Genomic DNA, 13,552 nt, shown 5'->3' on the forward strand with positions numbered 1-13,552 from the left:
CTCAGAGACATTCAGGGATAATGATTCAGTGGAGATTTAGCTGAACTACTCCCATTCATGTTAACTAAATCCCTGTATGGATTGTACTGACAATTGACCCTTCAGGCTCCAGCAAAGGAAGGCTTTGGCTCCAGAGTGTACAAGTATCAACTTAATCCCTTGGCAGCACTGTGGTACCATAGGCTGTCTTACATCTGGCCCCAGAAAGTTGTTGCAGCAGTAGTCAGCTGATTCAGGTCTATATCAAAACTAGTGCTGAAGGAATTACTAATTCAACATACTTTTTCTAAAAGAGGCTAATGTAGGGCCTAAATGTTTGAAAGTTAGGTGCAAGAACCACAAGTTTGAAGCTAACAGGTGCCACTGCTCAGATGAGAAGTGACGAGGGAAAGAGGATTTGTTCAGCAGTGCAGAGTGAGTGCTAGAGAGGAAAAGAAGGAGGAAACCATTATTTTCACAGGAATAAACAATAAGACAAATTTGCCAGGCATGTGATAACAGGGTGAAAGTGTTACATATATATAGTGGTCAGAGAAAATGTCTTCTGGATTCAAGAGCAGTGATTTATTTATAAAGCAAAGCCAGAAAAATCTCTCTTCTCCCCATACCCCTACCACATCTGTCTGTCTGTTGGCTTAAATAGCATAGTGGTTCTGCACCAAGGAATGCATTTGTTTCTTTTCCTTCTGCAGTCTTCCTTACTGGCAGAACACATTACAGAATGTTCTACTTCAGTCCTTTTCCCAGTGTTTTATCTGCTTCTTCCCTCCAAGCCTTTCTCTGTTGAAATCGTCATCCATGCCTGCATGTGAACTACATATAACAACTGTGCTTTCATCTAAAATGTGGTTGCTGTTGCAGACTGGGTGTGTCACAGCAGCAGGAGAGCACTGCTTCTCCAGACAGAAATACAGAGGCCATTCCTCACACAATTTTTTTGTTCCTTTCGGTGGGAGACTTGATCTCCTCAGCTTAACAGATGGACTGTGACTTGCTGAGAAAAGACCCAAATGCATTAGCACTAAACCAAAGACTGTAGCTTAGGGTTGATTCAGATCCTGGCTACTTTTGGGGTTTGGACTTTACCCTCTTATTGACCTGCTTTGCCGCTCAGATCTGGGGTTTTTTTTCTCTCTCTCTGTAATAAATTTGTCCCCAGTAAAATTCTTTATCTCACAGTATTTTGCAGGTTAATCCCTTGGTAACCGCAGTTTGGCTTTCCTAATCAGACCATGAGGCTATTAGGTGAATTGTGTGTAGAATGATTCAAAATGCAAGTATAGAGTTTAGTCCCTCAAAGAATCATTCCCCAGGTGTTTGATTATTGTAGTATTGCATTGAAGAGATTTTGATCAGATTCATGTCTTGGGATGGGGAGTGGGGTGATTCTTTTTCTCAGAATTTCAGTTTATACCGTAGTTTCAGTTATGTCACCTCCCAAGCTTCCGTTTTGCTTAATTCAATAAGAACTATTTTTTCAAAGCTGAAAAAGTTTTTGGTTTTTTTGCTTGGTTTTGGTGAGTTTGAGCAGCACAAATATCAATCCATTTGGTTCCTTCTCTTTAGAGCCTTCCTTTTCTTTTCCCTGTTACAGTTCTGCTTATTACCTTATCATTGTGTCTGTGCTTAAGCAAGAGGGATATCATATCTCCTACTGTCATTTAACATTCGGCTGGTCAATCCAGAGACCTTTATAATTTTTAATTATGAATTGGTCATTTGTAATCATACTTCTTCATCAAAAACATCAAAGTTGCCAGAGAACAGTGCTCAAAACGCTACATTTGAGTGGTGGAAAGATGTGGCCCCTACTTTTCAAGCTCTCTCAGTGTGTAAAGCACTTGGTCATGTGGTACTATGCTAGAAGAGCTTCAGAGTGATGGACGAGAAGAGGATCTGTGTCTAGGTTATGAATCCCAGGGCTGTTTAGGTCTTGGCATAAAGCAGAAATGTAGGAAAGCTTTTGCTTTCCTATACAGGCTGTTGTGGTTCAGTTCATGTAGAAGTTGGGAGAATCGCTCATGTTGGATATCTCAGTTGCTCTGCTCAGTTTCCCAGAGCAATTGCTCGAAATGCAGCTGGTTTGGTAACTTTCTGCTCTAGCAGCTTCTATATCTGCTGCTACTTCTGGAAAAGTCCCCCAACACTGGGTTTGCATAGTCTCCAGGCACACCTGAATAGCTTGAGGCAGATGAATCTAAGGGTCGAAAGAGACAGTCTCTCAATGTGGGAGACAGATGACCATGGTCATGTAGCTCAAGCCAGAAATAAGTCCTCTAAATAGATCTTCCACTACTTTCCTTATTAGGGGATGCTGTTCAATGAGATTCCAGTCTCAAGGTAATTGGACTCTTACGGCTCCCATTTCATGTATTTATACAAGCTGTACATACTGAAAAGCATGTCCCAAGCCTCAGAACAACTTTTGAGGCAGTTACATTATAAGATTCACTGTTTCCATCAAAGATAAACCTGGCAAAATAAGGGTCACCACTCCTTTTCAGAGCTGTGGAGTAGATTCCACTCCCTGTACTTAGAGGCTTTTCCTATTGTACAAATGAGAGGAAAGCACATACATGACCCATAAAGTCTGCACAAGTGGGCTTTCTAATAGTGCATCTCATAAAGTCGTCATCCACAGGACCTGTGGGACATGTGTGTGCCAGAGTTGGTCACCTCAGCACAGAAGGGGGGTCAGGACAGATGGAGTTAAGGTAACATTGCTCACTGCAGCTAAAGAAGCTTCAGTTTTCTCACCCTGCAGGGCAGGGTCATGTTCTCCCAGCTGTCAGCTCCTCCCTGTGAACCTCCTGCTCTCTGCACATCCTGCACCTTTGCAGCCCATCACAGGAGCTGCAGTTTTTAGATACTGCTCACAAAGCTGTTTTGACGTGATGTACCTACTACATGTAATAAGGGCATCATTTCCCCCAAGGGGCCAGAATGTGCTTCACTTCAGCTGCCCTGACTGATGTGTGACTACTCCCTGAAAATGGCACCTGAGTGATAGAAAGCTTGCTTTCAATTGAAATTGGGCTGTTTCTATGTGTGCTAAATGGATGACTCCATTGTATCAGCAAATGTTAGGAACCTTATTCTGCTTTTGCCCTTTAGATAAATATTTTATTGCCAGAAGGGAATTTACTTGTTTCATAAGCTGCTCTGGACTATTGTGGAGAAACTAAAATGATGGCCTTCCTTTTCTTTTGATTTTTGCCTCAATTAGCAGTAGCAATTTGTTAAAGTTTGTTCAAGACACTTGCTTCTAACAAAAGTTAGAGAGCCAGGCAAGTTGTGCAGGGGTAGCCCACTGGGGATGCTGGATTTTGAATGGCAGCTCAGTGTCTTGGAAAAGTGTTTTCCTTTGGAGCTGCCTACGGCAAAGCAGTACTAATGCAGGGCAAAGCATACACACGAGAAGGATCTCTTCAGTGAACCGTGCTGTGGAAAGATGGAAAGCACTTGAGAGGAAAGCTGTAAATGCAGCTGTGCTTAATGGCAGTCCAGAAGGGATGCTCTAAAAGTCAGCCAGACTTTTTGAACTCAGATAACATTGAGGTCAACTCAGGATACTAGGCCTGTTGACTCTAATTTGAAAGTTTTTTCAGAACTGATGTCACCTGCAATGAGGATACAGCCTTTCCTCACGTCAAGGATTCATCTTCCAATGGGAATGTACATTCAGAGAGACAGCTTTGGATAATACTGTGCATAAAAAGAATGGGAAGTGATTACTTAGTAATTAGTGCTTTTTACAGTTGCTCTCTAAGTCAGTGAATACAGAGCTCTTTCCCCCAGCCTCCCTAAGAAAATTTGTTTGCAAGTCTGTGGAAGTTAGCATTATTTTGGGAAAGTAATATGCTTGACCTCAAGAAGGAGGCTGTGTTGAATTTTTAAAACGGGTGATAATAAAAGTGTCTTGTCCATTTAGTGATCTAAACACTGAGAGAAGATTGTGTGAAAACTACAGCAGACAGGTTCAGAAAACCTTGGACAGGCTGAAAATGGGAGGACATCAGAATGCTATGGTACAGCATCTAACTGTTGGCATATCATTGTCTAACTATTCAAAATGTTTGCTCACTAGAACAGATAGCAGATAGTGATGTTGAAAGCTGACATTTTTTCTAGAGAAATACCAGTACTGCATATCCCTCAATTAGAAGTAAAGTTAGTACATTTTAATGTAATATTATGAGATGCTGCTTTCCTCAGGTAACAGCTAATTTCATACTTTCTTGCATGAAAATTTGTTACGTTTCATGCTACAGTAAGCACCATGGGGCAGGATTACATGAGGAATGCTTTCTGCTGAAGACTGTTTTGGGATCTTTTTCTCCCTACAGGAGAGCCACACAGATGAGCATGAAGGTGAAGAGCAAGTCCATGAACAGCCCCAGCAGCAGGATGAGTACTGACTCACGCAGCATCTCTGACAATTTTCGTTTTGTGTGAGAACTTTCTTCTGGAGAATGGAACATGTGCGGCCTCAAACTTGAAATCAGTTCACTCCCAGTCTGCCATTAACATTTATGTACCATAGTGAGTGCCAGCCAACCCCTGCATTCTGTACCAATACTTTGCCAAGATGCATTTGCAGACGTCTTCTTTCAGTGTATCTTCCCAAGAGGTTGTAGGGCTACATCACCTACTGTACATCACTGCAACGTCACCACTTGGCTGCTTGAGATTTGTTCTGCTCTTTAAAAATATATATATTTATTTTTTTTTCTTTTTCGTCTTAAGTATGATACACTTGTAACTTGTTCTAACATATTTATATTGGCATTTTGTGTGGCAAGGAGTTCTGTACCACTAGCTGTGTCTCTCACTTTGTGGTGCTTTTGCATTTTCTAGTACATCTGCCTTGGGGCATCAATTTGGCCAAACAGTTGAAATAAAGGGATACAGTGGATGTCATACTCAAGCCATAACGATGAGGTTGTGTTGTGGAGGAAAACGCTTGTGTTGCTCACATCTATTCCTTGCCTGCCTTCACAAATGGAAGGCAGAGCATCTGTTTCACTGGGACATTTAACCTTTATGTTAGGAGGATTGTTAGAAAGCTGCATGGTATGTTTTTTTGGCTGACTTCTGGAGGAACAGACATCCACTTAAGCTTTTTGCAAACCCTCCCAGTTTCCTAACTAGTCAATAGACATTTCCCAGCTTTTCTTCCTTTCCAAGGACTCCAGTCCCAACCTCCAGCTGCAGCTCTACCACTGCAGAGCTCAGTGCTGAGGGAGGAGAGAAATCTCCTTGACACAAGTGTAGCTGCAGGACACAGTCTCTACCATCATTCTTGGCTTCCCACCTCTCAGAAAAGGAGAAAGTAGGCCAGCCATTTCTTTCCACTTTCCTTCCCCCTTCCACTGCCCCAGCCATGCAAGTATAGAAGACAGAAATTTTGTCACTAGTGCGAAGTATGGGGGAAAACAGCCACAGCACTGACCCCGAACCGTACTCCAAACTCCCCTGTAAGTGGATGGTGGACACTTCACAGGTTTAAGGCTGCTTCTAAAGCAAGGAGGAGCAGTGAGGAGTCCTGGAGACAGGGCATACATCAGAAGGAGACCATCTGACTGAGGACACAGAACTGGTTCTGCACTTAGCTGACCTTCCTCCTTCAAGGCCAGTGTGGTGCAGAACCATGCGGGCACTGGAGATGTCTGCAGTGGGAGTGTTCCCTTCCAGTGTGGTCCCATGGCCCTGTTCTAAATGGTGTTATGTTATAAACAGAGGTATCTTGAAGTATAAAAAGCATTCCTTGTTCTTCTCCTACCACTGTGCATTGTAGTCTCTCTGGTTATTTAATGCCTGATATTCTTGGTCTCTCACTTCATTCTTTGAATTCTGGTTTGTTGTGCTGATTTAGCAGGTACGTGGCAGTCCCATCCCAGTTGGCATTCACTGAAAAACTCCACAGCCTATTGAACAGCTAAATCATTTTAGGTATTCTTAGGCTCCTAAAGTGTTAGGTCCCTAGTTTATGCTGCCATCGAAAGGTTTCCAATGAATCAGCCCCCAGGCACACACACATGCACATGCAGTTTTCCATTCCTAATCAATCTTCTGCAGCTAAGTGGCTCTTAGTTAAATGTGAGAACCCTGCTGTTGTGTTGCACCACCGACAATATATAAAATGCTGTTGAGTACCAGAACAGGTATTTCCAGTTCCTTGATCTCCCCTTGCACAGCAGAAGAGTTTCTGGACCCTGCAGGCTGAAGTTTTCCCAGCCCTGCACCCAGTATTGACCTCACATCGTACCCAGTGATAAAATCAAAGTACTGCAACCTGCAGGCCAGCGCTTTCCTCTCCTGTTTCAATTGGTTACAAATAAGGTCTGGTTTATAAAATCGTGTTTTTTCCAAAACAATTATTTCCAAGAATCACCACAAATGGGGGAATTGTCATTTTTGTTGTATTTGTGTTTATTAGAACATATGTACTTATTACAATTGTCATTGTAATAAACAGTAGTTCTTCATAATACTGTTGAAGAGCAGTTACTAATTTTTTTCCAGACTCCAGAATGTCCTTTAACCTTTATGGGATCTCTGAATGGGGCAAGGAGTTTGGGATCAGGCCATAAACTCAATTTCATCAGCACGTCTCTGCTTACTGGAGTTCATCCTTCTGCCAATACTTTAGCAGGTGCATGGAGAGCACTTCAAGGGAAAACATTTTTCTGAAAGTGCAAATGATTGGGATTGCTGAGCTCCCCAGACAGTACATAGCCAGGCTGTTGTGCCTCTCTTCTTTTCTCTCTTTTGAAGCACATATGAAAAAAAAAAAAATTAAAAAAAAGCTGAACTTTGTTTCCTGAAAATTCCTTGTATCCTGTTTCTGATCTGCGGACCATAGCCCTCTCACTGCTTGTATCAAGGGGGGAGTGACTGATGTAGGGAGCCAGGGCAGTGAAATTCTTTGGGGGCACTAGAAATGTGGCTGTGCTGAGGGGAGAGCAGTGTTCTGAAAGGGGAAAGAGTTGTCCTTCCCCCCCACCCCCTGTGAGTAACCCATTCTTCTGTTATGGTTTTAATATGCATTTGTAATTACCTTTACTAAATAGCACACCATAAAGCTTTGGTTATATATTAAATGTAAACTGAAAGGAATGTAAACATATGTATTGTTAATTATAAATAGATAAGTAATGGCATAATAGATACAAAAAAAGTCTTATTCAGATGTATCAGTCATTTTACATTATCCACAAACTGTCGCATGATAGAGTAGATTTTTGTCTGAATATGTGAATAACTTGACTTGCGTTTATCTTTTTACATATTTAATAAAAAAATATATGTTAAAATCTGTCTAGCTCTAGAGACTATTCGGAACATTCTAAAATAATATTTTTTTAAATTAAATACATATTTTTGATTCATCAGGGGCTGCATGTGGGTGCAGGAAGAAAAAGACAGCTGCTTTAAAAACACAGAAGTTCACTTCTCCTGTGTGTGTGGATAGCATCTGCTTCCCCAAGAGCTCAGCAACCGTATTCCCTTTTATAAATCAAAACAGAAAGTGCATGTATATATGTGCATGTAAACAGCACATTTTTCTTTATGATAAATGCATTCAGATTTTGGAGTGCTAACTCCCTTGGGTATGAGTCCAAAGCAAAACTAGCAGCAGCCAGGAGGCAGAGAGAGCACTATATAAAGGTACCAAAGCTCCCAGTGGGCTTCCTTGCAGTGGCCAGGTATTCAGGGATGAATCTTCAATGCAGTATCTAAAAGCCACCTAGATTTTAGATTAAAGTATGAGGTTTTGTTGGGAGAGAAGGGGGGAAATGCACTGTAGTTCTCACGGCTCTGGTCTTTTGTAGCTGCAGTCACTGCTCAAGCACAGGAGTTCTGAGCCTTGGATCAGTGATCGTGTCATGAGCCACCAGCCTGCACCCTGCTGCTCCAGGTATTCCTGGTCCTCTGACAGAGGAGGGGTGGATGAAGCAGGGACCAGAGGAGCCCATTTCCAACCCAGGCATTCAGAGCTGGGAGAGCAGCTCTTGTTTGGTTGCTTTCATAAGACCAGGAGGAAGGCATGTCCTTGGGTTAGTGCAAATGCTTTAAAGCATAAAAAAAAAAATCATATATTTTCCAGTTCAGATAGTTGAAAAATTTCTGCCATAATGTTGTGACCAAAAAAATTTATTGTTAGACTGTTAGGTCATCTACATACCTGACTTTGCAAAATAAACCTGTGACCGTACAGCCCTATGAATAAAAGCATTTTTCTTCCTATTCATTGAACCAGTTGCCATCTATGATGGCTAATAATTCAATACATACACTGTGCAATACATGGTTTCTTCTTATACTTGGCTTTATATGGATTGTAGTGACAAATTGCTTTAAAGAGGAAAGACAAAGTTATTTGCCAAGTTTTCATATAGAAGATGAAAGAAACTGGCCAGAGATTAATGTCCTTTAAAAGTGACACTCAGTTTCTCTTTAGAAAGGTACAAGTGCAGGCAGGTTGTGGTATTTCAAGTTTTATAATTTCATTTAATGAATATTTCAAAATACTCCATTCCAGTGCATCAAACTGCACTGCTTCTGTGACCCTTATTTCCAGCTGTTTCCTAAGTAAGTGCAAGACAGATGGAAAAAGGAAGATAGATGGAAAAAGGAAGCCTGTCCACAGAGTTTCTCCAGTACAACCACATTCACTTTGGAGTTATTTTTTTTTTCCTAATTCTTTTCTCACCAGAACTTCCTCAATACTTTTGATGGAAAGGTGAAATACAAGCTGCCTTTATAAAGCAGGTGAGACTTTTGTGGCAGTGTATCAGGTATTGGATGTAGTATTTAACTTCATCAAACATTGAGACTGCTGGGTGCGTGCAGCAACATCAAACGCATCACTCCCTTTCAAATACAGTCAGAACTGCCTTTGTTGGCAAACCTCATCACATGAGTCTTCAGACTTAATCCAGGGGAGTCCTTGGGCAGTTAGGGAGCTCCTCTGTGGAGACCCCATGCTCCCTGGGCATCACACAGGGTAAGGGCATGGCTGCCACACCAGCAGGTGGGACCCTCAGTGTGCTTGTTTGGTAGGCAGAACGTGGATTCCTTCAAACCTGAAGGAACTTTCCAATATTTCTTCCAATAACTGTGAAGAGGGGAAGCTGATGTGCAGGCTTGTCCCCTAGCGCCTGTGGTAGGGGCTGCCTGGGGAAATCAGCCCTGCTGGTGTTGTGGTAGGGCAATTGCTTTAACAGGCAGTACCAGCTTAAGCTGAAGCTGCTCATACAACCCACCAGTGCTCAGCCGAAAATATTAATAGGAGCTACTGATGTAAGGGTAAGTTACACTGGCAGGGTGAAATGATCAGGCTAGTGATAAACCCAGAAATGGTCTAAGAACTGAAAAAGATGAATTTCAGACTCAGGTCAGCAGCTCAAAAACTGCACTTCCACCTGGCTTCTGGCAAGTGAGATGGTTAAATAGTTAATAAACGTGCCAGGCTGTCAATCACATCCCTCTGTGCTTACCTTGGGGAACTGGACAGATTGTTTAATTAGTGCTTCAAGGCCACAAAAGCCCTCTGGCTAGGGCAGCTTATGAAAAGAGATGAAACTCAAATTCTTACTCCCTCCTCCAAGGCACACAGAAAACCCACGTGTATTATAGATGAAGGGAGCAGTTTACATCTGCATGCACACATGTAATGTTTAAAAAATATATTTCTTGTTTCTTTTTCCTATGACATTTTCTAAAGCCACAAGAATTTGCTTCAAGCACACAGGCAAATAATGACTTGTTTACCATTTTGCACTGGTAGATGATGTTGGACTGAAACTAGTTTTGAAGAGAAATATGCAAATCTTCAAAGGTTTGCTGGCCAAATTTATTTTCAGCTGTTTACCTTTGTAGGCTCTATTGTTTGTTGCTACTGAAATATAAGCAATGTGCTTAATAAATAGAAGAGCCAGCTGCTGCTGCATTAAGCCTGCATTTCTGACAGGTCAGCTGAGACTCAACGCTGAGAATGGGGAAAAAACTGTTTCAAAAACACTTTACCCACAGCTTTCTGAGTTCATTCTCGTCTTCACACATTCATATGAGGTGAGGAAAAGACTGAATGTGCATAAGCCTTTCAGGAGGTTGTGTGGAAGAAATGAGTTGTAAGAAAATAAATATGGCAAATGAAGCAAGCACAAATGTCTGAGTGGGAAGGATGTACAGGGAAGGTTTGCATTGCTGGGGTCCCACTGGTGACTAGGCTGGGCAAAACCAGTGCTGGTTATTAACCACCAAAGATCTTGTGTAGCCCAGCATGGATTTATCCAAAACTTTGGACACAGTGGTAAGAGGAGGAAGACAAAAGAGAGGTGAGTAACGCAGTTTGGTAAAATGAATAAATATCGACATAACAACTCCAGTTCTGTGCTGGACAGGCATCTTCCTCTGAGATGAAGCATTGGGCTGCATAGCTCATCGTTGTAGTGGTTCAGATATCTGTACTATTCTATTCTTTGGTTATTTTAATCAGATTCATTCCAACTATTTATCACATCAGAAGAGCTGCAGATTTCCATGTCAAGTGTTACAGTCTGATCGTAGTGCAGGTGTTCACTCTTGGACGCGTTTCTTCAGGGAAAAGATGTAAATGTTCAAGTGCTCACTCAGCTGCCTACCCTAAAGAGAAATCGCAGAGATTAGCAACCTGTTTTGTATGTGCTTCACAATTCATTGCCTCTCTTCTCCCAGTAAGGGGGGGAGGACCCAACCACAGTCCTCACGTACTTGAGGATCCGTGAGTACACAGGGATCTGTTAAGTATTTAAACAAGAGAGCTGTTTTCCTTACATTCCTCTTGCAACACACTGCTGGGAAGTTATATGGCTACAGACCAGATTCAGAGGTGACATAGGCTGAGATGGAGCTGGGCCCCTCAGTCAACTGTGAATTTTGACCAGGTATTGCCATTCTGACCCCTACAAATAGGCCCATGTCAATGCTTGGGTAGACTCTACTGTGCCACCAATGTCTGCTGACAAAAGGCTGCTTTCAAAGAAAAATCCTTACATCACAATGGTGTGGCTTAAATAAAAGAATGCTGACCAGCTCCTTCTGAAATGAGACCTTTGCCATGCAAGTTTTTTTTATCTAAAAGCTAAAGCTGTTAAAACAGCTGCTAAAGGTTCATTTGACAATTTAGAAAAGCGGGCATCAACAAAGTAAAACTTAATTCAAAGCAGTAGTTCAGATAACAGTAACAAGACTGAGCTCTAGCAGACACAAAAATGTGCTGCTAAGATTGAATGAACTGGAAAACTATTCATGTCACCAGCTTGAGAGATGCTAGCAGAGGGCCAACAAAAAATTGGGACAGCTATTTTGCCTGCAGATTCAAAGCAAAGTTGACCTTATTTTATTATTTCTATTTATGTCACTTTGCATTTTACCTTCCTATTTTTTCAGTCAAGTGACCTTAGGAAGAAGAAAGGCAAAAAAAAAAGAGGGTTGGAAGCATTCATGCCATGTGGGTCTACATAAAAACCAGTCCATAAATATTCTAATTCTGATGGGTTTAAACCCAAAACCAGTTGGCTACATTGGAATAATTCAAGTCACTGAAGTTGCTGTGCATGCAAAAAAGGCATTGCAATAAACCGATTTCTTTAGCCTAAATAAAACAACCCCAAAATATAAACATTCAGGTTCCCAGACAAGGCCCCAGGCAGCAGGTGCTGGCAGAGGCCGGTGCTCACCACGCAGACCCCGAAGTGCAGGTGGGCAGCCGTGACCAGCGCGGTGAAGGCGCCCAGAGCCGCCTCCTCCATGCCGCCCAGCAGGCCCGAGATGGCAGCGCCCACCACCAGCGCCAGCGGGAACAGGAACCAGTGCAGCAGCTCCGGCCGCGTGCTGCTCATCTGGCAGATGATCACCTTGCACTGTGGGAGCAAAAGGCGCCGGGTGAGAAGCGCTGGGCAAGCCCAGAGGGTCTCAGAAGAAGGACTTCCATTTTCTCCGCACGTTGGTTTGGGCGAGGGGGAACAGGGCTACGGTTCAGGATGGGGCGCGTGGCTGGTGCCTCATGGGGTCCTGGAGGACATCGTTACAATTTAAAATATACCCTTTTCTGGAGACAGTGTTTTGATACACTTGAGTGGAAGCACGTCTTCACAAAAGGGGAATTTGTTTGCCACCTCATGTTTTCACAGAGGCTCCTAAAGCTGTGATCCCAAATCAAACGTGCCACCACCTAATCGCTGGGAGAGTGTGCTGGTATTTTAATCACACAGCCTGACAGAAATATCTTCTGGTTCATTGTATAGAAGGGAAGGAAGACAATATATGACATTTTCACATCCTGTTTTTCTTTTCTAGAGCTCCTTTATGTACTAAAACACCAATTTCTTGGCTCGATCGTGGCAGTGGGCTCCCTGGAGAGGTAGCTGGGGGCCCAGAGAAAGGGATCCCACTTGGAATGGCAGAAAAAATGAATACATGGTTTAACTGAATGCAATTAGCTTAATTCTACTGAGTTCTGGAAACACAATGAGATGAATTCACTTCAATTTCAGCATTTTAAAAGCAATTAAGCACACCAAAGTGTTTTGTCTGGTTTAGGCTCCTTTAAGAAATGTGTCTCATATATACCATGCCCATTACAAAAAAGAAAAGGAATTTAGGCACATCTGAAATATTTTATTGATTTAAGTTTCACTCAAAATTGAAATGTGGTTAAAAATAGATTTTATGTATCCTGAAAACAGCAGAAGAATGAAAAACTCATTCCCTGTGCAGTGCCTGAAATCTTATGACAGCAGCAGTAGGAGTCTGACCATAGGAAAGAAATACTGGCTTCACTGCCTGTGCTGTGGAAGCTGAAGAAACCATGAAAAAATAATTAACTTTGAATAGTGGAAGAGGTAAGCCTTTGTACTTAGTGTTAATATTTTCACTTACATTCTCAGTATTGATTCTGATTTTTCTAAATAACTCTGGTTTTATGAGTCCTTTGGGAATCATTCCAGAGAGTATCAGAAATTGCTAAAGCAATCTATGAGCTATAATTTTTCTGGCTACATAACTGAACCTGACCATAGGTTGGATTTCATATTGTTTTAAACCATTATTATACTTATATATTTGAGGGACCAAATACATGGTCAAAGACATGAGAAGTTCCTGATACTGGAATTGGAATGGCAGGTAGAGAAACATGGTCTGCAGTTTGTGGTCTGCAGAACAGGCAATGGAAACCCAATGTGTCAGGCTATCATGGAGAAGAAAAGTATTGCCATGACAAGCCTTCCTCTGATATGGGAGGAAACATGTCTAAGGGACCAGAAGAGGTGAAAGGAAATGCAGGCTTGATTTTCAACTTTAGAATGTTACAAATTCCAAATAACACACATCCATTTTTAATGCTTGCTTTTAAAACGTTAAAATTTTCATCTAACATGCATACATTTTTAATTCACATGAGCCTCCAACACTGCAGTGTGTGTTTTGGGAAAAGAAAAAACAAAGCCTGAAGAATATGTATTGCACTCTGTGCCTGATCAACTGCAGCCTGTAAAGAAACTTC

The 13,552-nt window shown here is 41.9% G+C and overlaps 2 protein-coding genes across 6 annotated transcripts in view; one reads left to right on the forward strand and one right to left on the reverse strand.

The window, feature by feature from the left end:
- Positions 1 to 7,304, forward strand: part of MAPRE2 (microtubule associated protein RP/EB family member 2) — a 99,572-nt gene extending 92,268 nt beyond the window's left edge. For all 5 annotated transcript variants that reach the window (XM_083868071.1, XM_083868068.1, XM_083868070.1 and 2 more), the window contains one exon: positions 4,347 to 7,304. In XM_083868071.1, the coding sequence (XP_083724197.1) occupies positions 4,347 to 4,418 (72 nt within the window). In that variant the 3' untranslated portion in view covers positions 4,419 to 7,304. The remainder of the gene's footprint in view (positions 1 to 4,346) is intronic.
- Positions 7,305 to 7,798: 494 nt separating this feature from the next.
- The window catches only part of LOC310918416 (ethanolaminephosphotransferase 1-like), a 53,520-nt gene continuing 47,766 nt past the window's right edge, over positions 7,799 to 13,552 (reverse strand). The window contains exons 9-10 of the mRNA XM_083877279.1: positions 11,727 to 11,909; positions 7,799 to 10,650 (exon numbers count right to left, since the gene is read on the reverse strand). Coding sequence (XP_083733405.1) covers positions 10,585 to 10,650; positions 11,727 to 11,909 — 249 coding nt within the window. The 3' untranslated portion in view covers positions 7,799 to 10,584. The remainder of the gene's footprint in view (positions 10,651 to 11,726; positions 11,910 to 13,552) is intronic.

The sequence above is a fragment of the Zosterops lateralis genome, assembly GCF_965231275.1.
Source record: "Zosterops lateralis genome assembly, chromosome: 1".
NCBI classification, from domain to species: domain Eukaryota; kingdom Metazoa; phylum Chordata; class Aves; order Passeriformes; family Zosteropidae; genus Zosterops; species Zosterops lateralis.